Raw genomic sequence first — 27,378 nt, forward strand, 5'->3', positions numbered from 1 at the left:
TGGAATAAGAATCCAGAGCTGTGTACATTTCATCAGGAAGACACAATTTTGAGGGAAGAGAGACCATGTCAGTATCAGAACATTGGACAGTAGCCTTACTCCAGCGCTAAGCGTTTCTGCATCCCACACACCATTTACTTACACTGCCATCTAGAGGAAGATATTTGTAATTATATGTACACTTCAGCAGGATCAACAGACTCTTTCCTGTTTTGTAAAATTCACATGGTTCATCTAACAGCAACAGATATAAATTTTACAACAAATTATAAAACATTCTGGAAATGGGTTACAAAATTAATTGGTGGGTTGATGGGCCATTTCAAAGCCTGGAGGATCTGGAGGAGGTTCTGACAATAGTGGGACAGTGAAAGCATGCCAGGAAGACTCTGATAGCAGATGGTGTGAAGGTGTATGCATCCCAACAGTTTCTTTATTGGAGAGAAAGTGCCTGTGGTGTAAGTGTCAGATAGTATGTGTCTGAGGAGAGCTGTAGATGTACTAACTGAGGAAATGTATGCAATGAGATTACATCTGAAAATGATGCATGAGGAGAATAAGAGCTGTAGCAACTGGCTTTCTCACTCCCGCTGGGATGCTCCAGGCTGGGATGCTCTTCTGGGGAGAATCAGGAAGCTCAGAGAGGCCATTCTTTGGATTGAACTCCCTCTGCATAACCGTGGCTACAGGCAGGTTACCCAACATTAGTTAGTGCATCCCTCATCTTCTAGGACAGTGAGACACTATAAACTGTCCATAACAGCACTCATCAAGGAAACAGGCTGTAGCTGATGTTAAGGCCCAGACATCAAATTTTTCATCACAGGGCCTCTTAGACCAGGATGTTCCAACACACATGGCTGAAATAGATTGTTGTGAAGTTAGTGAGGAGAATCCAATTTCATGTGTCAGAGGCATGATGGAAGGCACAGAGGACTCAGTGCTGGTGGGTTCAGGGGCTGCTGTTTCACTTAATAGTGCAGGGTTGGTATGTCAGCTTCAGTCCTGCGTTGTTGACCTTTCACCATAACCTGTATAAGCTCAAATGCTGTAAATGGGCAGATGGTGGGTACATTAGGCACTATGACTGTTGACTTTTAGGTTGGGCTCAGTGACGTGGCAGCATGTGTTTCATGTCCCCAGGCAGTCTTCCTTGGACTTCCTGTTGAGAAATCATGCTCAGCTGGAGCTGCAAGTGGGTGTGCTACAGTTGGGGTCACCTGCATGCCCCTTTAGCAGAGTGCAGAATTGGTACCTGAGTGCTGTAATGTTTGTCTGGCCAGTACATTGTCTATTCACCCCCTTAGTGAGACACTAGTGCAAGTTAATGTGTGTCCTCCCAGCACTGCTGATCTAACCTCATTGAATTTTGATGGTTACTTGAAGCCCAATGTGCCAAAGTCCACAAATGTGGTGATCACAAATGCAGTGACATGTGTTGTAAATGGAATCATGGTTAGAGACAGTTAGAGACAGACACTTATAAATACAGCTGGCTTAAAAATTTTGAAACATTGTGTCTGTCAGCTTCAGTTGTGTGGTTTGCTTTTATTACAGCAGTGGAACTGACATCTGATCATGACTTACTGATTCTTATGCTTTGAATTGCTTCTCAATTTCTTAAACATTGTATATTTTCTTTACTAAGCATTATTAACAATTGAAATATAATTCCATATGTTCAGTAACATTAAGGCTGTAACTGGGTCATGTGTACACTGTGATTTAAGGTATATGAGAGAGTAGGGAGTCGAGCTGTGGTGGAGAGTCATAATCAATAAAACAGAGAAGGGTGGTGCTCTGAGATGATCACGTATGACATCACACATCATGTCTGCTGCTGAGATACTTTCAGGGAGCACGTCCAGATCTCACTCTGTCCTTTAGATTATCTGATCACGTTTGAGCTCAACTGCATAAGCTAGGTCCCTCTGTCCTGAGATCAGCACTGATAAATCCACCAGTGCTGATCACTGGGTCATACAGCACCAGCAGAAGAAGTGGAACTGAACTGAGACATGTGTACTGGAACATGTGGTAGAACAGGATTGCAAAGACACTGCTCACATACAGTCAATGTGCTTGATACTGATACAGTTCATTATGCCTTTACAGATCTTTAACATTAATTTTGTGTTTTTCACATTAATTTTGGCGTTTTCAATCTGTGGGTGACACCAAGACCTGCTATGGGGGGGTATGAGAAAATAATATTTTTATATTTTATAACACTCAATACTCAAATGAACTTATGTAAACAGTAGTGAAACTGTTCTGCTGGTAAATTTCAATTCATTCAAATCAATTCATTATTTTCCCACTAGATGGTGATAGAATGTCTTCTAGAGTGGGAATTTGATTACCGTCCCCCTGACTATGCAAGGGGCCCATCTATATCCTGTTCACATCTATATCCTGTTCATATCCTGTTCATAAAAGACCAGTGAATTGAAGAGTAGGGATAACAGCGATGACATATTTGATTCTTCTGTAAGTAAAATGAAGTCAATTTATTTGCACTTGTGTATAATGTGAATGACATTAGTTATTCCTGTGAGATTCTCATGTGTGTTATTTTCATACCATGTATGGCTCAGTGCTTCTTGCAGGGGTGTTTGGTAGTGCAGGGTCTAACTATATGAACAGAAGGGAGCGCTGGTTCAAAAAAAATAAAAAACCTGCATTAAATGATATAATATATACAGGTACATTTTCAAAGACTAAAATATATCATTTGTAGACAGTAAATAAATAAGAAGAGACATTTAATTTAATTGTACTGATAGATAATATATTGGATACATGTTCCAAACAAAACTTGGTTGAACTACCAATATTCTCTGTGAAGCCCTTAATCATAATAAATGATCGACTCACACTCAACTGTGATGGACAGGAGGAGGACAGGTGTTCATGGTCTAATATGGAGCAGGTGCAGCTGCCGCTGTCAGCCGGGTCAGCCTGAGGCAGCTCCAGCTGGTTGTCCCCATGCCTCTGCTCACATGGACGACCATCTTTACGCCACACATAGGTACTGAGGGTGAGGGAAGGGATGCATGTCCCACAGGTCAGCGTCACCCAGCTGCCCTCCAGCACCACATCCAACAAGGACACCACCTCCACAGCTACATCTGTGTAATCAAACTTTCATGAAAAATGAATGTTTGTATACTTTAGAATTAGCTGACACTGCTTTAGTGCACCATGCTTGAGTGAGTGGTAGTGAATGGTTGTAAGTTTTTCATGTCTATGTGCATTAACCTCTCTGTGTCATGATTGGCTCTCCCAAGTATCCTGTCTCTATGGTTTCCCTGTCTTATGTCTTTGTTTTATGTATGCGTTTTATTTTCCCCCACCCATTATTTATACCAACTGTGCCTTGTTTAATGCTAGTTAGACCATGTATTTAAGCCCTGCATTAGTTAAGTCTTGTTGCTGGTCATTGTGAATCCAATGCACTGTTTGTTTAATGCCCTGTTGTGGTCTTGCTACCTGTATTTGTATGCCTAGCTTTTGTTGTGTATGCCTGTCCTAGTTATTTACGCATATCTCTCAGTATGTAAGTCGCATTGTTTCTTATAAACTTCTTCCCTTTTATGTTGCCATGTGTTTGTGTTTATGATAAACTCTCATATTCTTTGTATTGGCTCACTCACCCTGGACTGTTCTAATGGATTTGTCCTTAATAAATTTTGCTCTTCTCAGTGTATTCATCCGCCTCCTCGCCGCTCTAAGTTACACTCTGAAAGAACACTTATTACTAATTCTTTACCTTTTTGGATCAAAATATGCAATTTTGGCAGTTACTGATGTATCATTGGCAGTCACAAAAATATGTCTAGAGAAGTATATTAAAATGTTTTAACATAAAATACAACAAATAAAACAAAAAATAGCATCTCAGACCTAGTGATGACTTTCTACAGATAGTAGGCTGCCCTTTGCCATGTCTGTAGTTTCTATAGCAACAGTATATCGTAGTGCGATTGTGAGGCAGATGCCTACACTGAGAAGAGTAAGATTTATTAGGGCAAATCCTTAATCAGAGTTGTAGTCACAGTCCAGGCTCAATTTACCAACATGGAGGGATGCAGCAAATGTGATGAAACAAACAGAAAGTAAAACACAATAACAGGAGAATGAGCAAACAGGCTACAATTAGGAACACAAACGACATGAACAGGCTACGAAACACAGGCAGAGTAAACACGACAGTGCTTAGTACATCCAACTACAGGCATGGATTAGAAACAGATGCTTCGATTCACATACAGAGACTAGAATAAACACAAGCAGGCAAGAATAACAATGACCAGCAAACACACAAGCAACAAGGCAGGGTTTACATACACAAGGTAATGAGGACTAAAAATGCACAGGCAATAACTAATGAAAACAGCAAAAACCAAAACAAGGACTGGAACAGGAATGGAGAATATGAAACATCATTATGACAGGAAATCATGGAGACAGGAGGGGCCAACAATGACAAACATCTGAAATGTAGGCTACACCACATCCTGTGATTGTAAACTCCTCACCTGTGATCTCCAGCGTAACTCCATCCTCGTTGGTCATCTCCTGGGTGGAACCATTGGTCCTGAAGCTGAACTGATAGATGGTGCCATCCTCCTGGGTCAAATTGCTGAGTGTGAGCGGGCAGTTTGGTCCCTGGGTTTCAGCATAGTGTGCCTACTCTTCACCAATCACCTTCATGGGCTCCTCACCGTTTGACCTCTTATAGTGCCATGCAAAATCAGTGACCTTATGACCTCTAGGGTAGGTATATTTGCAGGACAAAACCACTGAGGTCTGATGAAGACTACGCATTTTGCTTGGGGTGTGAGTTAGGCTCTAGTTTTGCCCCAGACACCCTAAAACACACAGAGTTCAGTGTTATTTTCCCAGAGTGCACTGAGAAGATACCCTGGGGTAAGAGGAAGGGAGGAGTCTAATGCCAGTCTCACACTACAGGATAATCAGGCTAGTTTCGAAGTCAGTTTGCTCTTCCTGACAATCACAAAAGGTATCTGGATATCAGCATGATCTTAAGTGATGATCTTCCCAGATTATTCTGTAATCTGGGATGCCTATAATCTAATCTTTTCTCCTACGATCCGCTCCCAGTCCAGTCAGGGCCATGCCAGTTGTGATTCATAAATATTATGCATTCAATATTGAATATAATCAGATCAAGAGGACATTCTTGTGTACAAGTATAATCACACAACAAAACTCTCAGATATAAGAAAATTAACTGGAGACTGTCTAGATGACCTTTAGAATCAAAATGAAAAAACAAAAAGATATAAGAAACATTTTAACTGGAGACTGACTAAATAATTTAAGATGAAATGCAAGCACCTGATGTAATGAAAATTACACAAAATATTTCCACTGCCAACCGTAACAGGAGTGACATTTGGACCTAGAAGTGAAGAAAAAGACAGAGCAAAGCATAACTGACGGTTGAAAGGGTTTGAAGAAGCTAAAACATTCCAAATTCATTTCAATGGTACAGTTTAGATAAACTTCCACTGGTGGTTTAGCAATACTTTCCAAGTGGCTACATTAAAGTTAACAGCAAAAGAGCTCGTTAAATGTTCTCTTACCATTCTTGGGTGCAGGAGAAAATGGACACCTAGAAATAAGGTAATTTCAAAAGATGACTGTTAAAGAGCCGTGGTTAACTTGTGAAGAGGGACACTTCCTTCTTAATGACTCATGACATTTTGCTAAATGCTACGCAGTGGACACCAGGGCAGTGCAGTATGTATGTGCTAGCCTTGAGTCTGCTAACAAAATAGCACCACGAATATCCCATCAGTGGCATGTGAAGTGGAAAGCATAATGGAATTTGCCTACAAAAAACATATAAGGTATAAAGTGTAAAGTAAACATTTTCACAAGATGATCCTGTTTTGAAGAAATAATCACTGTGTGTGGTAGACATTATCAGAAGACCGGGCTATAGGACTATGACTGTGTATGTGTCATCCATTGCATCAGGGTCAACATTCTTCATAATAAAGAAAGCCAATAAAACCCTTTATAACAAGTGTTTTCATGCAAAGAAGACCAGAAGGTCAGAGTTCAGATTCAGCACCTAAGACTCTATACGCTCAATAGAGTCAACCATAAGCATGCACTTCCATCTAGAGGGAGGGATTTGTAATAACAAGCATATGCCGCTTTTTAGAATTCCTTATGTTGGAAATTCAGATGTTTCTCAACAAAACACATATACCGCTCATATATTTCCCCATGTAATGTGTTCTGTCCTTTTTTCAACACACCTGACAGCACATATGATTTTTTACTAATCTGCAGGAACTGTCAAAACCCGCTTGTGTAGGAATTAAATCCGTAACTACAGATCCATGAAGACATCTTTGTTTTCATCAAATCTCTGGTATAGTGCACTAACCAGATTACACATTAACTACAGACCCCATTGTTAGGTACAATTTACTGATTGATGTAAATATTACATATGGGTCATTGTGTCACTGATTTGGAAGTCTACTTCTGAGCACAAAGAACAAAAAATCAGCTAACATTAACAAAGAAAAAATAGTAAATAAAAGATCAGCTTGCTGACTGGCAGGCATCTGGAGTGAGGACTGGAGTCCTCAGCTGGACTGGAGTAAGGGAATGTGTACGAGTGGGGTTTAAATTGTACCCTGCTTGCTTCAACTATAATAAATTGATTGATTGATCGATTGCTTGCTTGCTTGCCCTCTTTTCTTTTCTACTAGAGGACTTTCTCATTTTGGCCACTGTGCCTTAGAAATAACGGCTAAATTACTGTAAATTACTTCAAAGCAAAAAAAAACGATTACTTATTCACTTACAATTAGAAATGGAATACTGGGATGTAAATATTCAGGGGGAAAAACAAAACAAACATTAGCTGTACTATAAAGAGACCAAAGGAAACACATTTACAGAAATAGACATTTTCTCTTGCTCCATCTTCAGTCATGGATTTGGTTGCCTCTCAGAACTGATGGTGGTGCATATTTCAGATGGGATGGTGGTGTGGATCTCATACAGGATGGTGTTGCAGATCTCCAACAGGATGGTGGTGTGTCTCCAGGTGGATGTGAAGGTGGTTGGTGGCTAGTGTATGATGTTAGTGTAGATCATTGAAGGGTCCTGCATCATTTCAGCATCAGGCCTGTGGAAAGGAGACAAGTAGTGGACATCATAACAGCTGGAAGCTTTGTCAGGAACCACTGGTACGAGCCTACAAGATGCAACATGAGTTTGCCTACAGGCGTTCAGGTTGAACATATGATAATACTACACCTGTGTGAATGGTGAAATCTGACACTGGCATACTGAATATCATCCTCCTGAGTCTTCTCTACTACTATATCATGGCAGGGCTGGACAGATGCATACGAAATCTCCTGTGCAGGCCCAGAGAGAGAAGCTTTCCCAGCTTGCCTGGGATGGGTGGGTCTCTGGTGTAGAACACTGGCATACTGCACCTCACCCTGACTGGCTGAGTCAGCATTAGAGTGGAGTGCATCACTAGCCAGACTCTGGGCAGCCATGTTGTTGCTCTAAAAGTGGGGACAATGCAATCTAGATATGAACTGAGTAAATGAAATGAAAAGCAGCCAATAAAAAATGTGCTTCATGTAAGTATTTAACAGATACTTATATGAAGCACATTTTTATTTGCTGCTTTTCTGTTAAACCTTCATATAAGCTGCTGATAAATACTAAAACTCAAATCTACAGCTATGTGGATGTTAGTTGTATTTTTCAATAACATTTAAGGTTGAGCAGATAGTTGAAACATATCACTAACATATACACATATTAATACTGTTTCTGTGGGTCTGAATCACTAATGTAAAACCACAACACAGAAAGGCAAAAAGACAAACAAAAATCACCATTTCTCAACACTGCTTTCTCATGTTAAATTTTTCACTCATTGCTGACTTTCTAATATACATTGAACACTGTAAAATGCACTGATATTCTAAAATACATCAATCCCACGCACGGATTGCCTTTGCTTGCATACAAAATATGCATGTGCTTATTCATATTTACTCCGCTATCGCTCAGATTCACTTTGCTCTGCTGCAATTCTGCTCGTGCACGCTTAGACATAACCTGCTTTGGCACGAACTTGCTCTTTTGCGCACTCAAACTTATCCTGTGCGCTCGCGAATCTTTTTATGTTCTTGCGTTCAGGTTTTCACCGCTGCAACACCGTCAAAGGTCGTCAGCTAATCATCAAGAAATGGATTTTAACAAGGCACGACGAACACATCCGCAATTTGTTGTATATATATATATATATATATATATATATATATATATATATATATATATATATATATATATATATAATAAGCTATCAACTATAACCTGTATATTGCCAAATTGTTTCATCAGAATGGCAAAGGCTACAACAGTGTCTTTTAATTGATCATGTCCTAACTAGCAAACCATTGCAAAAAACAGGATAATTTGGTAAAATCTATGTGTGTGTGTGTGTGTGTGTGTGTGTGTGTGTGTGTGTGTGTGTGTGTGTGTGTGTGTGTGAGTGAGAGAGAGAGAGAGAGAGAGAGAGAGACAGAGACAGAGCACAGACGAGCTTTTGAACTTGCACAGCTAATGGAGGACCTCTGCCTGAAACGTCATCATTCTCTGGAAAGCTTGTGTACTTCGCTGCAGTTTTTCCTCTACAAAATAAATGGTGAAGGTTGTTGCATGTACTCACATCTGACAGTGAGAGTTTGAGCAGGAGAGGGGAGATGTTCATATCCTCTTACAGCACACCTAGAACTGCCTGTGTCTTTTTGTGTCGGTTTGAGAGAGAGAATGTTTTCTTGTTTTTCTGTCAGTATGCGTTGTCCATTTTTTGTCACAATTTGACAAACAATGAAACAAACCAAAATGGATAAATAAAATAAATAAATAATTTACCGATCAAAGAAATGAATGATTCATATGCTTATGAACTTGTCCAAATGCCTTTAAATTATTTACTTAATTGATTCCATTAATGTAATTAATTCTAATAGTGGAAATGATTTCGGAATGTTGCATCCTATATCAATGATATGAATAAAGTCCTGACACCTGTGACTGTGAGTGCCACTCCAGGATAACCAAGATATTGTTTCTTCGGGATGTTTGTTGTGATTCTAAGACAGTACATATGCTCATCACTTTTTGTCACATTATCCAGTCTGAGGGCTAAGATTTGCTTGGACTCTTCAAAATACTTGATCCTGCCTGAGTACTGTGGAACTTCAATCAGGTCAGTTGGTTCCACATGTTTTATTGGGTTTTGGACCCAAAACTTCCTTATCAATTTTAGACCAGATGGGTATTTGTAAGTACCTTGTATATATACCCGTGAGTCCTTTAAAACACAGGCTTCATGTTCTGGGGTGTACACCACACTCCACTCCTTCCCAAAAGCCCCTGAAATATATGATGCATGATTAACCTCATTACAGAGACAGGAAGAAGGGCCTCATCATTTCATAAGAATTGGTACAAAGTGGAGGATTACAAGCAAAACAACAACAATAATTAAAAACCAGTAACAATTCTAAATAATCTTACGGCCTCCTCCCCTACTCCCTCCTCCTCGCCACACGGCTTTGTTATTGTTGCTGTTTCTGTTTCACGTGTCTACACATATATATGTGTACACAGACACAAACACACACATACGTGTGTGGGCACGCACGCACTTGTTACTCGCCCCATTAGTGCATAATTTTAAACCATTGTGGCGTCCAACTCATTGTCCTGAGTATGTCATGTCTTGTGTGGCTTGCACCACATTATACTCATGTGTATGTCTGTGCATACACTGTTCACCGTTTGTCTGTCGCTGTTTGAGTTTCACTTTGGATTCCATATCAAACGTCTCATGTTGTTCCCTGACTCGCTTCTGCATCCTATCATGTTTCCCAAACGCTCGCAACAACACACTGAATCACTTCTTAAAATATTATAATAAAAGCTATTTGCTGTGTTAGCTAGTTCAAGCTGAGCCTGGAGCTTTGTTTGATACCGTATTTAGTAATGTCCTTGGAGCTATATTTACGAAAGATGGGGTGAATGAAAAATGAAATTAATGTTCACGAGCTGAAGGAGAGGAGTCCAGAGGTACAGGAAGGATTCATGAAAGCGTGACCCAGCTGGCATTTGACCGACCTTCAACGTTGAAATGTGGTTGACATAATGTTCGTTGTTGTTTCAACGTAGAAACGTTTAATGCTCATTTAACTGCTCATTTAACTGCTCATTTTATTTTCTTTGTTACACCAAAAGTTCCATTTCTTACAATAAGGTTGCACATTGGGATCCTCATCACCAACAGTTCAAAAGCTACAGCTGGGCAACTGTGTGTATTGGCCTGATGGCGAAATTGGGGGAAGAGCTCATTGCTCATAGTCCTCCAGAGAGAACCTGCTACCACCCCCAGGCTGTGTTTCATACCCATCATGCCAGGTCACGTTTTATACCATTTTCCAGAATTACATTACTACATTGCCTACGACTGTCAGACAGCACAGGGCAAGCATTCAGACAGACAGACAACATATAACAACAAAGACTCACCCAGAATGCTCAGCTGAAAAGTGATTATGAGAGACTTCTTCAAATAAAGCTGTAAAAAAAAAAAAAAAAAAAAAAAAGTTTTTATACTGACTACTTTAACTACATATTATTGAGAATATTTACAACTAGCTAATTTACACACACTTCTTTATCTCTGTGACTGATTAACTATATTTGTTGTTATCTTTTCAGACTGGAACTCTGTGCAACTAACAATGTGCAATACTTATGCAATTTGCATTGTCATCATAGACAATACTGCATAAAAACCTTATCAGTAAAATTAAACAATTTAAAGTATGAATTAAATGTCTAATTAATGAGAATAAGTTACCATTGTGTAGCTCTCATCACTGACACTGTCATCCACTGGGTTATTTCAATGGGTGAATGCTGTTTGGGTTCAGAATCTGGCCTATAACTTAAGTGCAGGCTGTTCAATGCACAAGTTTCTTGCTCTTTCATCATTTATTCATGAGGCAATGTGAGCAGAGTTGTGCAATTTGTCTGAAATGCAACTTCTACTTTTTGTGACAGAAGTAGAAATCTACATGGAAGATTATCTTAGCTGTACTCTTTCTTCATTTGCCTGCCCCTAACATGCCAATCCATTTTATTTCTCAGGTCATTATGTATTTCTACTGAGAATGTTTACACACCACACGTCCTGGGGATAACTAGATCATAGACATTAGGACAGTGAATGTAGGAGTGAGGAAAAACTTAATTTGAAATGATCTGGTTAAATCTGGTTAACTTTGAAATTATCTGGGCTCAGTCTATACACACACACATACCCAGAGAAACACAAAATCACCATGACTCTGAAAACATGGGAGCCTTGACCCAATTTAACACTGTTTACTGGAGTAAAGTGAACAACAGCACACTATAAAACAGTTGTGAAGCTTTGCAGCAATGCATGAAATGTTTTGTGAGCACAGTAGGAACAGGTCACAGGATGTCCAGAAGGCATAGTTTAGAAACAGGTGCTGCTTTGGGGGTGGCACTTTTATTCTGTGCTGCATAGCTATGCTGTGTTTCATTGGTGTCCACACCTGCTTAAGAGCTCAGTTCTCTAAGTCCAAAAAAAAAAAAAAAAAGTAAGCACACACACACACACACACACACACACACACACACACACACACACACACACACACACACACATACACACACACTTACACATATAGCATAGTGTGCTGTAAGTTATAATAGTATTCGGATTGTGCTCTTTAATAATGAAATATGGAAATTCTGAGTTTGGCAGGATACTAACTTCAAGTGTGTGGTAGATACCCCCTGGCTGTGGGATCAAGAGTTGTACATATGACATCCATAGCATCAGCTTCAACATACTGCAGAGAAGAGGTGGAGACATTAATAATGATCAAATTTGTTGTGCGGTCCTGGTTAAGACTGCTTTTCTTTGTGTATAAATTAGGTTTCTGAGCAGATGCATACTTCAAGTGTGTGGTAGACATCATTGCAGGATCTGGACCCTGGTTTGAGATCGACATACGTGTCATGAGAAATAGAGTAGATGTTCTGTATTAGGAAAAAATATATATATATAAATCAGCATCTTGGACAGAAGCCACACTTCACCTGTACAGCACAATTTCCCGGTCTCTCCCACAGCTACTACACCACCTAGAGGCTAAAGACAATATTACATCACTGGAAAGTTCATTTACCTCATATTCATGTATATTTGTTTCCTTTTTCTTCTTCATCTCTTTCTTACAACTAATCTCAAATCAGCACAGATCAATAAGAATTGTATTATATATTTCAAAGTTACATTTAAAAAAAATTATAAACATGCTGACAAATAAATACCTTATGTAGCATAACAATGCTAATACACGAAGCTTAATGTATAGCTAATATAATTGAAACTGATGACAACTAGACAAACTCCAGCCAACCCAAGGGGTTTATTAAAAAATGGGGTTTATTAGGCCCCAGTGTGTCTAACAGTGACAGCCTGTTGCTGCCCTCTGCTGGCTAGAAATATACATGCATGTGGATAGCTCAAATATCAAATAAACGGACATGAGATATATACATATTTTTCATTTCATTGATTAACTTATGTTTATCTTTAGATTGATTAACTGTTACACCATATTTGTCATTAATTAATTTGGGGTTTATTGTGCTGGCTTGTTTTTGTTCTTTGACTCTGGTTTTGGTATTTCCCTCAACCTCTTGCTGACGTGTGACTGTTTTGTGACCATGTTTTTGGAAGCCCCATTTTTTACATCCACTGCATTTGTATTTTATTGCATGTATCAGATCAAGTTCTCTAGTGTTTACACTGGGGATGATGACAACTTTATTGGGGTTTAAATAGGAGGAGGAATAACTTGTCCAGTAGTTCTACTGTTTTCAAAGAAAAATAATTTATCTACACTCTCAGAATTTTAGAACTGCATGGAATGAATGGTATGATTTAAACATCAACTCTTTCTGACAAACTTATTTCACCTCCTAACACTTCAGCAACACTTTCCTAGCACAGCTGAGGAATAATCTCTGTCTGAAACTTCCTCTTTTTCAGGAAACCTTGAGTACTTCACTGCAATTTTGACTACTTCTACATCTTTTACCACAGTGCACTGCAGTTACTCCCTGGAATCTTCAGATATATATGTATATAAGAGAGAATATACTGAAAAAAAAACAATATATGGTTGCTAAATTGTTTTATTTTTCTCTTCATTCAGGTTCCACTTTCTGTCTGTGACAGTGAGGAGATTAAAGACACCAGAAGTCATTTTGTCTCAGACACTGGAGCTCCTACAGACTACTCTGTCAATCTATCCACAAACCCCTATGATTCCTCCCTAATTGTTTATGCCTTCAACTATTTATCCACAAACCCCTGTAATTTTTCAGATGCTGTTTCTGCTACTGACCAGGACACTTATTGCATGGCTCAATTACCCACACTTCTGTCTGATTCCTCAGTGAGGAAGTTTCAAGTGAATCCAAACAGTTCTATTGATGCTGTTACAAAGAGAACTTCAAGGAGAATTCATGAGAATATTCCACTATTAATCATCTCACAGGATGGGTCTAGGCTTGCATTTTTATATTATTGGCATTCTCTCATATGATTTTTAATGAAAATGGTGTAAGGGGGAGGGGCTGGAGAAGAGAGTTTAGAAGTACAAGTCATCAATGTGCAGGCCTGTCTGTTAGTTACAGAAATGTTAAAGGTATTGGTGCTGAGAAACAGCAGCAGGTTTTTATGGACTCTGCCTTTGCTTTGCATGCTTCTAAAAGCAAAATCAGAATTGTATGTTTAATCAATCAATCAAGCCGGCTGGCTCATAGTTACAACTATATTTGTACAAATAGCCAAGTATATAGCAAAAATAATTTTATTCATGTTCACTATACAAGCATATCTGTAAGAGATAGACACCCCCATGATGGCACCCACCTGTAAGGGGTTAATCGTTAGTGTTTGTCAGTCTATTTAAACCCCCGTCACTGTTGGTCACTGTAAGTGTCTGAATATAATGTTACTACCCATGTTTGTCTAGCCTGTGTTAATGTTAAATAATGACAAAGGAGGTGTGAAATGACAGCATGGTAACATTCCAATTTACCATAACGCTCAATGCCCAAGCATGCCCAGATCTACACCTTTACCTTTACCTAAGATGGGAAGTAGTTAATAAAATGCCTCACAGATAGGTTTTCAGCCTAGCCTTAATAACTGAGACTGTGTCTGAATCTCCAACATTTACAGGAAGGTTATTCCATAGTATGGGAGAATTATAGGAAAAGGCTATGCCCCTGCAGTAAATTCTTATTCTGCAGCTTGTTTATGCACTTCTTGGTACAACCAGATAGTAAAGCATTACAGTAGTCCAATCTGGAAGTGATGACTGCATGGACTAGCTTCTCTGCATCATGTAAAGACAGTATGCTCCTAATCTTTGCACATACCTCATGTTTGAATGTTTTCCAGGCCCACTCAATATGTTGTTAATTTATGACCAGTAGAAGGATCTGCTTTTCCCCAATCACAGAACAGGTCTTCTAGAATTATCATTGATCTCTAAGCCTCCAAAAACCCATGGTCTCCTCCTCCAGGTGTTGCCAAAATCAACTCTGACATGCTATATTGGATGAAAATCAGTTTAGAATGCATGAATCTGTTTCAAAGTAATAGCATGATGAGAGCATTGTATATTACCACTATGTTAGATGACCACTGGCAAACCACAGTAAAGAGTAAAGTGTCATAAATAGACCACGTGAACAATCTGTAGCCTCTGTGTGACAGCCAGAGTGTATTATTGTAGAGGGGGCAGTGGTGGTTCAGTGGTTAAGGTAGTTGGCTAATCAGAGGGTTGACAATTCAAGCCCCACCACTACCAAGTTGCCACTGTTGGGCCCTTGACCCTCAAACTGTAGTCATAATTATAAGTTGCTTTGGATAAAGGTGTCTGCTAAATGCCATACATGTAAGAATTACACAGTAAATGTTAACAGCACATGTAATAATCCAGTGCAGTGTGAACATGTAACGTACCAATGACCAAGTGAACTACATGCACACAAGTGCATGTATAAATGAAAAGAATGTGCTAACAAGTGGGTGTGGTTACAAACAAGTCACAATGAATACAGTCAATAGTGAACTGGGCCATTCCACATGATCAGTGGGAAGGGGAGTGTACTGTGACACCCTGCCTGAAGTTAGGAGTACCCCCACCACCTCTATAGTAAAATGTAGCCGACAATTTTAAATAATATTACAGTTATTCCCCCAGAAAGACCCTAGATATTAATAAAACTGTAGCCTTTATACCAAGATATACCTAGTGCCAGAATAAGAGCTACATAGATTATAGTTACCCCACCACCCACAAATAAAATATAATAATAATAATAATAATAATAATAATAATAACCTGCTGTACTGTACTAGGATTTATTCTGAGTAAATGACAAAGCACTTTTGTAAGTCGCTCTGGATAAGAGCATCTGCTAAATGCCGTAAATGTAAATGTAATAATAATAATAATAATAATAATAATAATAATAATAAATGCCCTGAAGTGCAGTCAAATTGAGGTGATAACCCCATCAACATGGTTATGTGTCTAATAAAGTAACCACCAAGTGTTTAATACTGTAAATAATACTGATTTAAACTGCAATACTTATAATATGAACTTATATGCTAAATTAGTATTTCCAAAATAAATTCAAGTTTACTTACCATCATGTAATGATCTTTGCAATGATGAGGGACCATCTTCATTCTTTTGCATTAACTGAATTTCATTTTTCTTTTCAAAAGTCATTCCCTTTGTATTCATTTTATAGGTTTTAGTGGCGTCTTCTTTGTCTCCATAATATAAACTTTCAGAATCTATTTATTTGGTGAACTCGTCATAGCTGTTCAGACCTTAGGAGGTATGCATCACATATACTGAACTAGTATGAAAGACACCAGAAGTCATTCTGTCTCAGACACTAGAGCTCCTACAGTCTACTCTACTGTCAGTCTACCCACAAACCCCTCTGGTCCCTCCCAAACTGTTTATGACCAAGTCCAATTACCCACAAACCTCTGTGATCTTACACATACTGGTTCTACTACTGCTCCACTACTATCAAACTCTCCTGATCAGGACACTTGTTGTACGGCTCAATTACCCACACTTCTCTCTGATTCCTCAGTGTGTGATACACATCAGTCATAAGGGTTGTCTGCAGAAGCTCCAACTTATGCATCAGTGAAGTTTTGAGAGAATGCAGACAGTTATAATGATGCTGTGACCAGGGAGACCTCCAAGGAGGACTCGTGTGAATATTCCACTGTTAATCATTTCACAGGATGGGTCTAGGCTTGCATTTTTAATTGGTTACCCTTGCATTCTTTCATGTTTTTATGAAAACTGTGTAAGGGAGAGGGGGAGGGGCTGGGGATGAGAGCTGGAAGTACAAGTCACCAGTGTGCTGCCCTGTCTGTTAGCTGCAGCACTGTCAGTGGTACGGGGGCAGAGAAACAGCAGCATGTTTGTGTGAATTCTGCCTGGATCATTTGAATGCTTCTAGAAGTCACAATAAGAATCATACAATAAATCAACCAATGAATTATTTACAAGAAGATAAGGCCAGCCAGCCTGTGCTGTTCTGAGCCAGAAAGTCTGTACTGCCATTTAGAGCACAAAGCGAGTAAGTTACAGTGATCACCGTGGTAGAAATACATGATTTATTAGAAACAGGGGCGATTCTAGGATTAGAGCTTTGTACATTTTAACATTATTTTGGACCAGCATTCCCAGACTTGGGAATGACTGACTTTTTACAGCCACCACACCACAGACACACATACTGTAACTGGTGTGTGTGCATGAGCGCATGTGATCAGTGCAGCTACTGCACGGCTTCTGGGAGAACAGGGTGGGGGAAGAGTAGGAGAGAGGAAGTGGATCATATAATTCATGAGTGAAGGGACGACTGCTTTATTTTCATTGTTAATATATTATGTTTAAACCATATACTTTCTATGGTTTTAACATTTTTTCAGAGACCAACTTCTGATCTACTTAAAGCCCACCTAAACAGAGCATGACTGTTAAGTAAAGAAGACTGTAAATTTCCTCCTGAGAAACTAGTAGGTCACTGCAAACATCTGAACACATAAAACTGTCAGAATGACTTAGGTCAGGTAAAGATGATGTCTGAGCTCCCAATCTGTAATTTTATGCAGTGTCCACTTGGGGTCTTTTCTTTGGAATAACTGCAGCTGATGCTTATGGCTCTTCTTACATGCCAGACTTTCTAATGGACTTTCCACAGCATGAACATTCTGATAAATATTCTAATCAAATAACAATGATTAATAATCACTGCATATCCTGGCACTTAATATGCCAATAAAAGGGACATACATGAGATGTTGCTATTCTAACATTATCCTGTCTTATAAACATCAGTTAAAGAGAGTGTGAGATGGATAAATGAGGGACACATGTCTCTATATGATGACAGAATAAAGCAAATCTTCACACTGACCATCAGACATATAACAGATCAGGACTCTGGTCAGTACTTGTGAACTGAATCAGACTGGCAACCTGATTATGGATATTTGATTTAATTAATTTGTGTGCAAGGTTTACAGCTTTGTTTGTGTTTGAGCCAGTGTTTTATCTTTATACTTGAAGTCATTCAGTATCTAGATCTGAATTGTGATGGCCATATTTGATGTAAATAATGCATTACAATGTAAATAATGTGCTTAGAATGTTGTGCCGTATTGGCAGCAGCAGTGGGCGGGGCTAAACCCTCAGTGGCTCTATTGAACCATCAATTATGTGCAAAGGGTTCTGAGGTCACGTGATGTCCACACCATCGTGGCTCAGTAGCACAAAACATCCAGGAGTTCCATTGTTCCCCACTAGATGGCGGAACACATTTCTTTATTGAAATGAGTCTTTTACTTCCTAAGTTCATAATTTCTATATGATACACACAGGCAGCTTTCGTATTTTTCATAACAAGAAATTGTAGATTTAGGGTTAAATAAACTCTTTTTATTGGTAAACTTTGGAGAGATTAAATATGTACACAACAGAAATAAGATAATGAAATTATTTTATTTGAGACAAACACTTTCTACAGAGGAATAGAGGTTAACCAGAGGAAGGGTGTTTTCAGTTGATCAACCGTGTGAGTTTTAGAGGTTATTTACCAGCTCCCACCAGTGTCACTGTGAGGTTTTCACTGATCCAACATCTGTTTTGTTATCAATAATTCTAAACTTAAGCATCATTCCAGGAAATTATATGATCTCAAACAACTGTTGTTGCATGAGATCAGACTACCTCAAACTTGCAATAGACACAAAGCACTCTGGGAAATAGATGTCAGGAAGTGACACACTGTGGTTACAAACCACATAGTGAACAGCTCATGAGGGAAAATAAGAAATAAAATAAAAAATATTTTAAAATGTCTGTAGAATGTGTACATTTTAAACATTTGGGTGGTGGTGCTCAAGATGATTAAAATATTCTATAAAACAGTAAATATTCTTATTTCATCAGTATGTTGAAAGGTGGTGACATGTCGAAAATGTAGGAAACAACAGAAGAAATATAGTACAGTGAACAAGTTCTGTGAAGGAAACTGACCTGAAGAAAATACAATGCAGCATGAAATCACCAATTACGTACAGAAGATACAGTTCAGAACATTTGAGGAGTGATGGATATTGCACTCTAGGGAATATCAAAAAATGATCAGTAACTTATAAGTCAGGCTATTACAGATTTTAACTTGAAGTACACAACTATTAAAGGTTATCTCCATTCTGCAGACACAGAGCAGAGAATTGAAGTGGCTTTTTTGGGTTTCTGTATGAAGGAGATAAGTATTAAAAGTAAGTTAGCAGCTCACAATCACTGCATCCAAAGAAGTAGATGCAGTTACAATACATCATAATATTAATGAGTACAATGTTTGTTCAAGTTTCCAGGGCAGTAGACTAAAGGGCTGCAGCACATACTGAATAATGATGTACACAGGAATGGGTAAAGAACTTTTTACTGTATGTGTTATTAATACAAGGTATGAGATCCAAAGCTATAGTGAAGCTACTTCCTGTATGTCACAATAACTGAGTTTTGAACAGTAGGGCCTACACACTGAAATGTAAGAGACAGTTTCTGCACGTTATTAGCAGAATTATCTAGCTAATCTAGTTGTCTGATATAGTGGTGTGGCAGGCAATTTTGAGTTCCAGGCTTACAGAGCTAGTAGCAATCATGTGTGTTCATAATAAATACTGGCTTGGGATAAAGTGGACCATATTTATGTAGAAGATCTATTTGGCTAAACACATACAACAGTTATTTAGGAACTTCAGATGCCATTATACATTTATTGTATTGAGCTGATGCTTTTATCCAAAGCAATTTACAATTATGACTGAACAGAATTCGAACAATTGGGGATTAAGGGCTTTCCTCACAGGCCTAGCAGTGGTGGGGCTTGAACCAGCAACCTTCCAATAACACATCAAGTACCTGTGGTTAAAAGAGGTGGGTGTTGAATAGCTGACACTAATGGAGGGAAGGAGGGTTATTGGCAAGTCTCTCACCCAGGAGCAGGGGGGCAGAGTGCCAGGCACTGTCTACAGGGCTGAAACTACTGTTTGGACAGCATCCCCCAACAGCCTATGATCACTTAGACTTAGCATCATATAGACAAATAAGACACTAGATTAATGTAAACATGGTGGTGTGGAACAAACCATAATTTCTATGATTAAAACTGTTATTGATTAAAATGGGGGATGAGGCCAAGGAAATTCCAGTTCTTCTTCCTCTTCTGCTTATTTATAATATAAATGTATTCTAGCATTCTAGAAATACACAAATTTAAGTAAATAATCACTGTCACACCCAGTGCCACAGAAAAGGCATGAACACAAGACTCAGATACATAAAGGCAGTCAACCCCAGACTGTCTTGGTAAGGTAGAGAAGGGTGGAGTGCAGGGTCTGTGGAATGGAGAACTCATCCTGGTCTACATCTCTTCATGACAGGGTGTGCAGGAAAAAGTCCCCCAAGCCATTTGGGCAGAGAGAGAGATAGATAGATATTAGTTTTAGATGTTTGTTCCTCTCTCAGTAGTAGGAGGCTTAAGGCCATTCTATAAATGCAGTTCTATTAATGCCATTCTATTTTTCACTTCCCTCAATAATAGAAATGAGAGGGGTTTTTTTTCATATGAAGTAAGCCATAAGAAGATGAACAGAATGAGTAAGCCCAGACACAGGGGCAGAGACCAACACAGACAGACACACAATCTCTAACACACATGTAATCTAGGAGTTGGAGTCAGTAGACATAAAGCTAAACTCAGAATGAAGATTCTTCTCATCTTCACACTACACCTGATCTCAGGTATGAAAATCAATCTTTAATCATCATCATCAGGAGGGTCAAATATAGTCTTTGTTTAGATGGTCACGTTTGGTGAATTTTTAGTTCTTAGTGGGGTCTCTACAAAAGTAACTGGATATTTGGGAGTTGCCATGAAGTGCAAAGATGAGACTTAAAGACTCAACACAAACTCAAAGATAGTTTGACAACAGTTCATTGCCACTGTGTATTGCCTGAAAAAAAAAAAATGCATTTTGTAATGTGTAAAACAGTAAAATCAGATGCATCACTGTGGAACTGATGTATACTCGTAGTCACATTTGTTCTAAAGTGAAACACACATTTAAATTATAACTATATTAAATTATAAATTATTTAAATTATATAATGTTACTAAATAAACCTCAAACAAGAAGATCCTCTAACCTTTCTAACCTTGAAGTAGTCACAGATCAGAGTAATGCATACAGCTGAGAGGCAGAGTTTACTGAGTTAAAAAAAGTGGCAACCAAAAAGATCCCTGCAAACCACTGGTTTAATTGTTAATACTTTATCTGTCATACTTATCTCTCTTTATACAAACTATTTTAGACAGACCTCATTAACATATTAATGAGGTCTTTTGGTTTGGTTCATGTTAGTAACCAGGTTGGTTGTTGATGTCCTCATACCCCTGCATGTCCCTCATTGAGGACATATAATGTATGTCTGCTGAGTGGTAGATTGTAACGGTGAACGGTAGGGAGGCGGTCGCAAGTGCGGAGAAGAGCGAGATTTATTAGGGGCAGTTCCAAGGTCGTAGTCGTCGAAGTAGTCCAGGGTCAATTTACCAATACAAAGATTACGGGGATACATGATAAACAAACCAAAGCACACACAGGCAAACAGGGGAAGCAGGCTATAACAGAGACTAGGAAATAACACACGGAGGTAAGGAAAAATAAACGGTTAAGATAACACACGGGCTTAAAAAAAAACGAAGGCTTTGAAAAAGAGACGAACTTTCAAACACATCCATACAATGCACAGTAAAAAATACGACCTCAGGCAGAAACGAAGAACAGGTGTGGGAAACTAAACTACGGAATGGAACCAAAACACACAAGACAGGGAAACCATAGACCATGGAAGCTGGAAGGTACCGACCATGACATAGATACACAATAGCATGTAGCCACACAGCTGTAGTTTACTATAGGGAAGCAAAATCGGGTAAGTGCTGAATTCAGCAGCAGCTGGAGCTCACTTCCTCTTGATAGCTGTAAGTAACACCTACAAGAAAGAACAATCGTTGTCTTAGCAACTACGGACGCACGGGTGACACTATAGGAGTGTCACGGTTAGGCCCCTCCCGACGAACGTCTCCTCCATTGTGTGTGTGTTCGTCAATGTGGCCACACCCTGCCTGTGTCTCACACCTGCTCCTCATTGTGTCGTTAACATGCATGTATAAAAGTCTGTCGTTTAGGTGTTTGTGTTGTCAATGTTTGAGTCCATCTGTGTGCTTGTTTAACTGCGAATGTTACATGTAAAATAAACATAAGACTATATTCCACGCGACTCGTCCCGTTATCCTGCTTAAAACCTCCAGCGTTATAAGTAGTGCAGTTTCTGAGGAGGAAGCAATAGAACAGTGACAGAATTAATTTAAAATAAAGGTATCCACAAAGACCTCATAGAAATAAAAATATATAGAGTTTTTTTTTTCACTTTTAATTGGAAGTCTCTGAGCCACAGAAGTCCTGAGTGTAATTAAGACAGTGTGACATTGTAATCATCCCATTTAAGATCACACTCCTCAAACACATGCTACTGTACTGATGATCAGTGGTACAATGGTGTTATAACTGACAACATCTCCCAGGGAATTTCATACAGTGACTTACAGAAGGTGCAGAACAAACCAAACCAAGACTAAAACTAAGACTAAAACACAGTGGAGAAACAAAATGACCAACTTCAATATGAAGCTGTTTCTTACGTGGATGTTTGTCATGTCTTTCAGATACAGGAGAGTCCAAAAACATGTCTAGATCAGTGACTGCATGTGCAGGAGGAGGAGTCACCATCAAGTGCAAATATGAGGATGAATACAAAACCAAACTGAAATCTTTCTGTAAGAATGTAACAGATCAGTCATGTTTAGATCAAATAACAACAAATTCAAACAGTACATGGACTCATAAAGACAGATTCTCAATTTGTGATAACAGAAGTGTAGGATTCTTCAGTGTGTTTATCAGAGAGCTGAGTGTAAATGACACTGGAACATACCAGTGTGCTGTTAATGTATCTGATCAACTGCACACCTACACTGAAGTGAAGCTCAGTGTAACAGCAGGTTAGTAGCATTTAACATACAGTTTAGCCACTTCATCAATAATAACAATTTCGCAAAACTGCACTTTTGTAAATCATCCTGGATAAGGGCATCTTCTAAATGCTGAAAATATAAATGTACACAGGTTAAGCTAAACCTGACACTTTCATAGGTTTGTAGCTGTAAGTGAAGTGAGACTGATGCAGATCTGATCTCTGAAGCGTTCCTAAAGTGTCATATTTCCCTTTTTTTAACATAGGAAATTCTAGAACAAAAGAAACATTAAGAACTATTAATAAATGCAAATGTTTTGACCTGAATGTGTATTATTCACAGACTCATGTTGTAGTAAGACCATCAACGAGACTGCCTATGTAGGAGAAACTGTGAACATCAGCTGCTGTTACCCAGAATCCCACAGGAGTGAACCCAAGCTTTTCTGCAAGAGAGTGGACACTGGTGGCTGTAATTATATAGGATCGGTCAACAAATCAGGAAAACCAGAAACTAAAAGAAACATATCACTGTATTATGACAAAGAAAAGCAAATCCTGACTGTGACTATCAGATATGTCACGGACTCTGGTGAATACTGGTGTGGAACTACATCAGACTGGAAAACTGATCATGGATTCAAGATTTATAGTACACAGATCTACCTGAGAGTTATAGGTGAGTAAATAAAAATAATTGGGTAATGCTTTATTGTTTTGACAATGCAGAAGCAACATCTATACATCATTCTGAATTAAGACTATATTAGCAAATCATAGAGAGTCCAGAATCAATTGATGCTGTTTAGATGACAAGAACTAAACCAATTTTTTTTTTTATCTTTGGCTAGTAAAGGCTTTAAAGTAGTCTAGTATCTGTAGGTTGCCTGTAGACTGTAAAATAGTGTAGTGTCTATGGGTAGACAATGCTGTAAATGTGACTAGTGTCTGTTTGTAGCCGAGGCTGTAAAGTAGTCTAGAGTCTGTTGTGTGTATTATTTGTTCACTGCCCTCCCAACCCATATGACTGATCAGCAATTTTATAACTGTCTAAATGAGTAGAGTCTGAATTATCTGTTGAACATTGTTACACTATCCATCTAATTTACAGCACTGAATTAGTTTTCAAATTTACAACCACCAGCACCAAACTGCAGAGTTTAAATGCAACCACATCCACAATATCTGAAGCAACTGTGGATTTCTTTGCCATGTATGAAATTAAAACATGCCACAGACACACTGGACACGTGTCACTGTCAACAGTCTATATCAATAACATTATAATAATCTGTCACCCCTGTGTTTATTTTTCTATTTAACCAGAGAGTCCAGTTTCAGCCTCATCACCACATTCATCATCACACATCATTCCACAGTTCACCAAACTAACCACATCCTCAGGAGCTTCCTCTCCTGATACAGGTGCTGACACACAGTGGACTGTACAGCATGGAGTGAAACTACTCACACACTGTCAGCTTCATCACACACTTCTGAATGATCAGGATAAAGGTTAACTTTGATTGGTTCAGTAATTATGACTCTGTGTCCTCTCCAGGATTTCCATCTTCCACTGTGATCAGTGTTGTGTGTGTGATTCTGGTGCTGCTTCTGATGGGAACCTCATTTCTTATAGTGACTCTCAGAAAGAGAAGCAGAAAGGAGCAGGGTATTACTACACACACACACACACACACACACACACACACACACACACACACACTTCAAAAATGATCACTTAAAGCAATACTTATCAATCAACATTTTCAGGAGGATAACACATTCAGATCTGTATGTCCAGATGTGAGTGTAGCATGCATCTGTGCGGTGAGCCTTGTAGATTAAACCCATTTATTAGCCATGAACAGAACTCATTAGACCCCAGAGCTGCCTGCTGCTGCCCTCTGCTGGCTAGAAATGGACATGCAAGAGCACTGTTAGAGTATGGACTAAAGACAATGAACTAATGCCTATGTATTCCACTGTTTATCTGCATTTGAATAGTATCTACAGTTGAAGTGTTTAATGAAAACAATACCATATATTCATGTAACATTTTATTTAATTTATTAATTTGTGATTAATTCCTTAATTCCTTCTCAGCATTGTCCAAAGGCCAGTCCCACCAAGACTCCTCACACAGCCATGGGGTGAGTCATAACTGTATCACACATCTATGGGGTGAGTTATAACTGTATGACATAACCATGGGTCATGACTGTGGGTCATTAGCAGGCCACTACAGGAAGTTCTCGCCAGTGATATTTGCACTACACCTGTAATAGAATTATAATACTTTACACCTGTAATAGAATTACAATGCCTTTTCTAGCACAATCCTAAGGAGGCCTGATGTGTGTGAGCATGGTTACATGCAGGCTACCAGAAATCTTAAAGATGCATCTGTTTATCATTTAATTATAAAATAAATAATAAACAGATTTAGCTTTAAGATTTCAGACAAACATAAACATGTTTAAAAAAAAAACCAAACAAAAACAAACAAAAAAAACAGTTCCTCCAAATGTGTCTCCAGTCCAGTTTCTACTGCATTTCTCATGACAGTGCCTGTTGCGCCCTTATACTGTATTTACACCTGCTACCTCTGACACCACGCGGTGTTCAAACTGGGCAAAGCAAGGAAACTACAGACACTAGTGACCTTACTATGGCTCCAAAAATGAATTTTCATACCTCACATGAATGGAAAAAAACTAGAAGACAAAAAAAAAAAAAAAAAAAAAAAATCAATATCATAGTTTAAGGTCAAGTTCACAAGATAACCTTTTTTCTTATTTCTTTGAGGTTCGACTTTCTGTCTGTGACTATGAGGATATTAAAGACATCAGAAGCCATTCTCTCTCAGACACTGGAGCTCCTACAATCTACTTTAATGATTGTCTACTCACAAATCCCTCTGATCCCTCCCATACTGTTTATGCACTTGCCCAGTTACCCACAAACTTCCCTGATCTCTCCCAAACTGTTTATGCAAATGTGCAGTTACCCACAAACTCCTGTGATGCTCCATGTACTATTCACACTACTGCTCAGTACCATTAAACTTTCCTGCTAAGGACATTTATTTCATGGCTCAATTACCCACAATTCTCACTGATTCCTTCTTTATTCATTTTTTTTTCATTAAAATGTGTGTTGTTTTTTTTTTATAAAGTCTGCTTGAACTTCAACCACGTGTCATGACCAGATTGTAGCTGTTATGTTTCAGCAGAAACAGGCAAGAGGCAGAATGCAAATGCAGGAGGTGGTTTAATAAGCGAGGGTAACAAAATATAGAGGGTAGCAAACCAAGGCAAAGGGAAACACAGACAAAAATAATACACAAACGGAGCAAACAGAAAAGCAATTGCGAGCGCAATCAATATACCACAGAACAAAAGGTTCAGCTATATACAAGTACACGGCATTCTTCCGGTATAAGATAACCAGATTTTGTCATATAAAATTTAAATTACCATCAAAACAACTGCGTGACATGCTTAAATGGTATACAGAGTGTTAGTAAAGTTCTTTAATTGCGTGCTCACTTCTTTGCGTAAAAACAAAGTTTTTCTTTCGGTTCGGTTCCTTCATAGCAAACCCAAACTACGCAGTTTAACTCTAAATGCACGTTACTGACGTAAAAGTGTTCCTGAATAGAGCATTAAACCCCCCGTTTCCATTTTATATTGATTTCTATTGGCCATTGCAGCGCCATTGTTTTAGAGTGACAGCAATTCTCGCCTATGGGTGAAGGGGGAAGGGTAGGGGCGGGGTGACTAGCATTTATTTCCCAAGTGTTTCCAGGGTAAGCGGCCTGATTGGCAGCTATTTCATCAACTAGAGGACGCGTAGACGAAAACCTCGCTTGCCTTATTTAGTCACCCGTTTAATGTTTAAAGGTCTGCGCACTGTGTACTCTCAGTGCTTTAGTGTTGTTAGCAGATAGCATAGCGCATGGATTTGACGCTGTTTGGCGAAGCTCATACAACCATAAGAATGATTTGATCGCCAATACGTTTGGATATCATGGAAAGGAAGATGCTTATTTTAGCTGAAGTTTATGTGGAGTTGTTTGGGTGCTGCTAGCATGGACTAACTTCGATGTTTGCATAGCAAATCACTGGATGTTTCCATTCACTGCTGGAAAAATCGTAATCCTGCTACAAATTGTATAAATGAGAAAGTAGATTATTTCTTTACAGTATTACAGCATTTACAGTATTTTCCCCAGCATTTACAGTATTGGCTACAGTATTTTCCCCTAATAATGCCAACGATGCTATGAAGATTGTTGTGGAACTTACTAAAGTAACACGTTTTAGCAAAAATAAACATGCAGACTTGATATATAGTGATTGATGACTTTGTGTGCATTTGTGTGCATGTTAAGGTACTTGACTTTAGTTCACTTATAATTGGATGGTTGCTGGTTCAAGCCCCACCACTGCCAAGATGCCACTGTCAGTTCCCTGAACAATGCCCTTAACTCTCAATTGCTTAAGTTGTTTTCAGTCATAAT

General features: G+C 38.8%; 2 protein-coding genes, 1 long non-coding RNA gene and 1 pseudogene across 6 annotated transcripts in view; 1 reads left to right on the plus strand and 3 right to left on the minus strand.

Annotated features, from left to right (window-relative positions):
- Positions 1 to 27,378, minus strand: part of LOC113589841 (hemicentin-1-like) — a 222,667-nt pseudogene that overhangs the window by 60,770 nt on the left and 134,519 nt on the right. The gene's annotated exons all lie outside the window — the stretch shown is intronic.
- LOC145651939 (uncharacterized) lies at positions 2,515 to 6,005 on the minus strand. Of its 3 annotated transcripts, none has more exons than XM_081700796.1 (5): positions 5,613 to 6,005; positions 5,365 to 5,428; positions 4,542 to 4,632; positions 2,878 to 3,144; positions 2,515 to 2,634 (listed from the first exon to the last, which is right to left on the minus strand). In XM_081700796.1, exons 3-5 carry the CDS (start codon positions 4,563 to 4,565, stop codon positions 2,578 to 2,580), a joined length of 348 nt encoding a protein of 115 aa, XP_081556922.1. In that variant the 5' UTR covers positions 4,566 to 4,632; positions 5,365 to 5,428; positions 5,613 to 6,005; the 3' UTR covers positions 2,515 to 2,577. The 3 variants fall into 3 exon arrangements, with proteins under 3 accessions (XP_081556922.1, XP_081556921.1, XP_081556923.1); XM_081700795.1 differs by having other exon boundaries at positions 4,542 to 4,874; XM_081700797.1 differs by having other exon boundaries at positions 2,515 to 2,655; positions 4,542 to 4,874.
- LOC145651954 (uncharacterized) lies at positions 6,180 to 10,697 on the minus strand. Its single transcript, XR_014118133.1, has 4 exons — positions 10,612 to 10,697; positions 9,376 to 9,459; positions 7,312 to 7,571; positions 6,180 to 7,180 (listed from the first exon to the last, which is right to left on the minus strand). It is a non-coding gene; the product is annotated as an uncharacterized LOC145651954 (long non-coding RNA).
- Positions 20,427 to 26,497, plus strand: LOC145651932 (polymeric immunoglobulin receptor-like). The gene is made up of 7 exons (XM_081700743.1): positions 20,427 to 20,561; positions 22,546 to 22,881; positions 23,197 to 23,532; positions 24,180 to 24,278; positions 24,415 to 24,525; positions 24,960 to 25,006; positions 25,662 to 26,497. The coding sequence occupies exons 1-7, from the start codon at positions 20,522 to 20,524 to the stop codon at positions 25,917 to 25,919; spliced, it is 1,227 nt and encodes a 408-aa protein (XP_081556869.1). The 5' UTR covers positions 20,427 to 20,521; the 3' UTR covers positions 25,920 to 26,497.

The sequence above is a fragment of the Electrophorus electricus genome, chromosome 18 (genome assembly GCF_041902795.1).
Source record: "Electrophorus electricus isolate QZ-2024a chromosome 18, ASM4190279v1, whole genome shotgun sequence".
Classification (NCBI taxonomy): Eukaryota; Metazoa; Chordata; class Actinopteri; order Gymnotiformes; family Gymnotidae; genus Electrophorus; species Electrophorus electricus.

Bases quoted from the DNA above. Each gene is read 5' to 3' on its own strand.
- LOC145651932 (XM_081700743.1), top strand. From the start codon at position 20,522: ATGAAGATTCTTCTCATCTTCACACTACACCTGATCTCAG. The intron at 20,562-22,545 runs GTATGAAAATCA...CATGTCTTTCAG, and splicing joins CACACTACACCTGATCTCAG to ATACAGGAGAGTCCAAAAAC. The intron at 25,007-25,661 runs GTGAGTCATAAC...TATTTCTTTGAG, and splicing joins ACTCCTCACACAGCCATGGG to GTTCGACTTTCTGTCTGTGA.
- LOC145651939 (XM_081700796.1), bottom strand. From the start codon at position 4,565: ATGGAGTTACGCTGGAGATCACAG. The intron at 3,145-4,541 runs GTGAGGAGTTTA...TTTTCATGAAAG, and splicing joins AGTTACGCTGGAGATCACAG to TTTGATTACACAGATGTAGC. The intron at 2,635-2,877 runs GTGAGTCGATCA...CTGTTCATATAG, and splicing joins CCTGTCCATCACAGTTGAGT to TTAGACCCTGCACTACCAAA.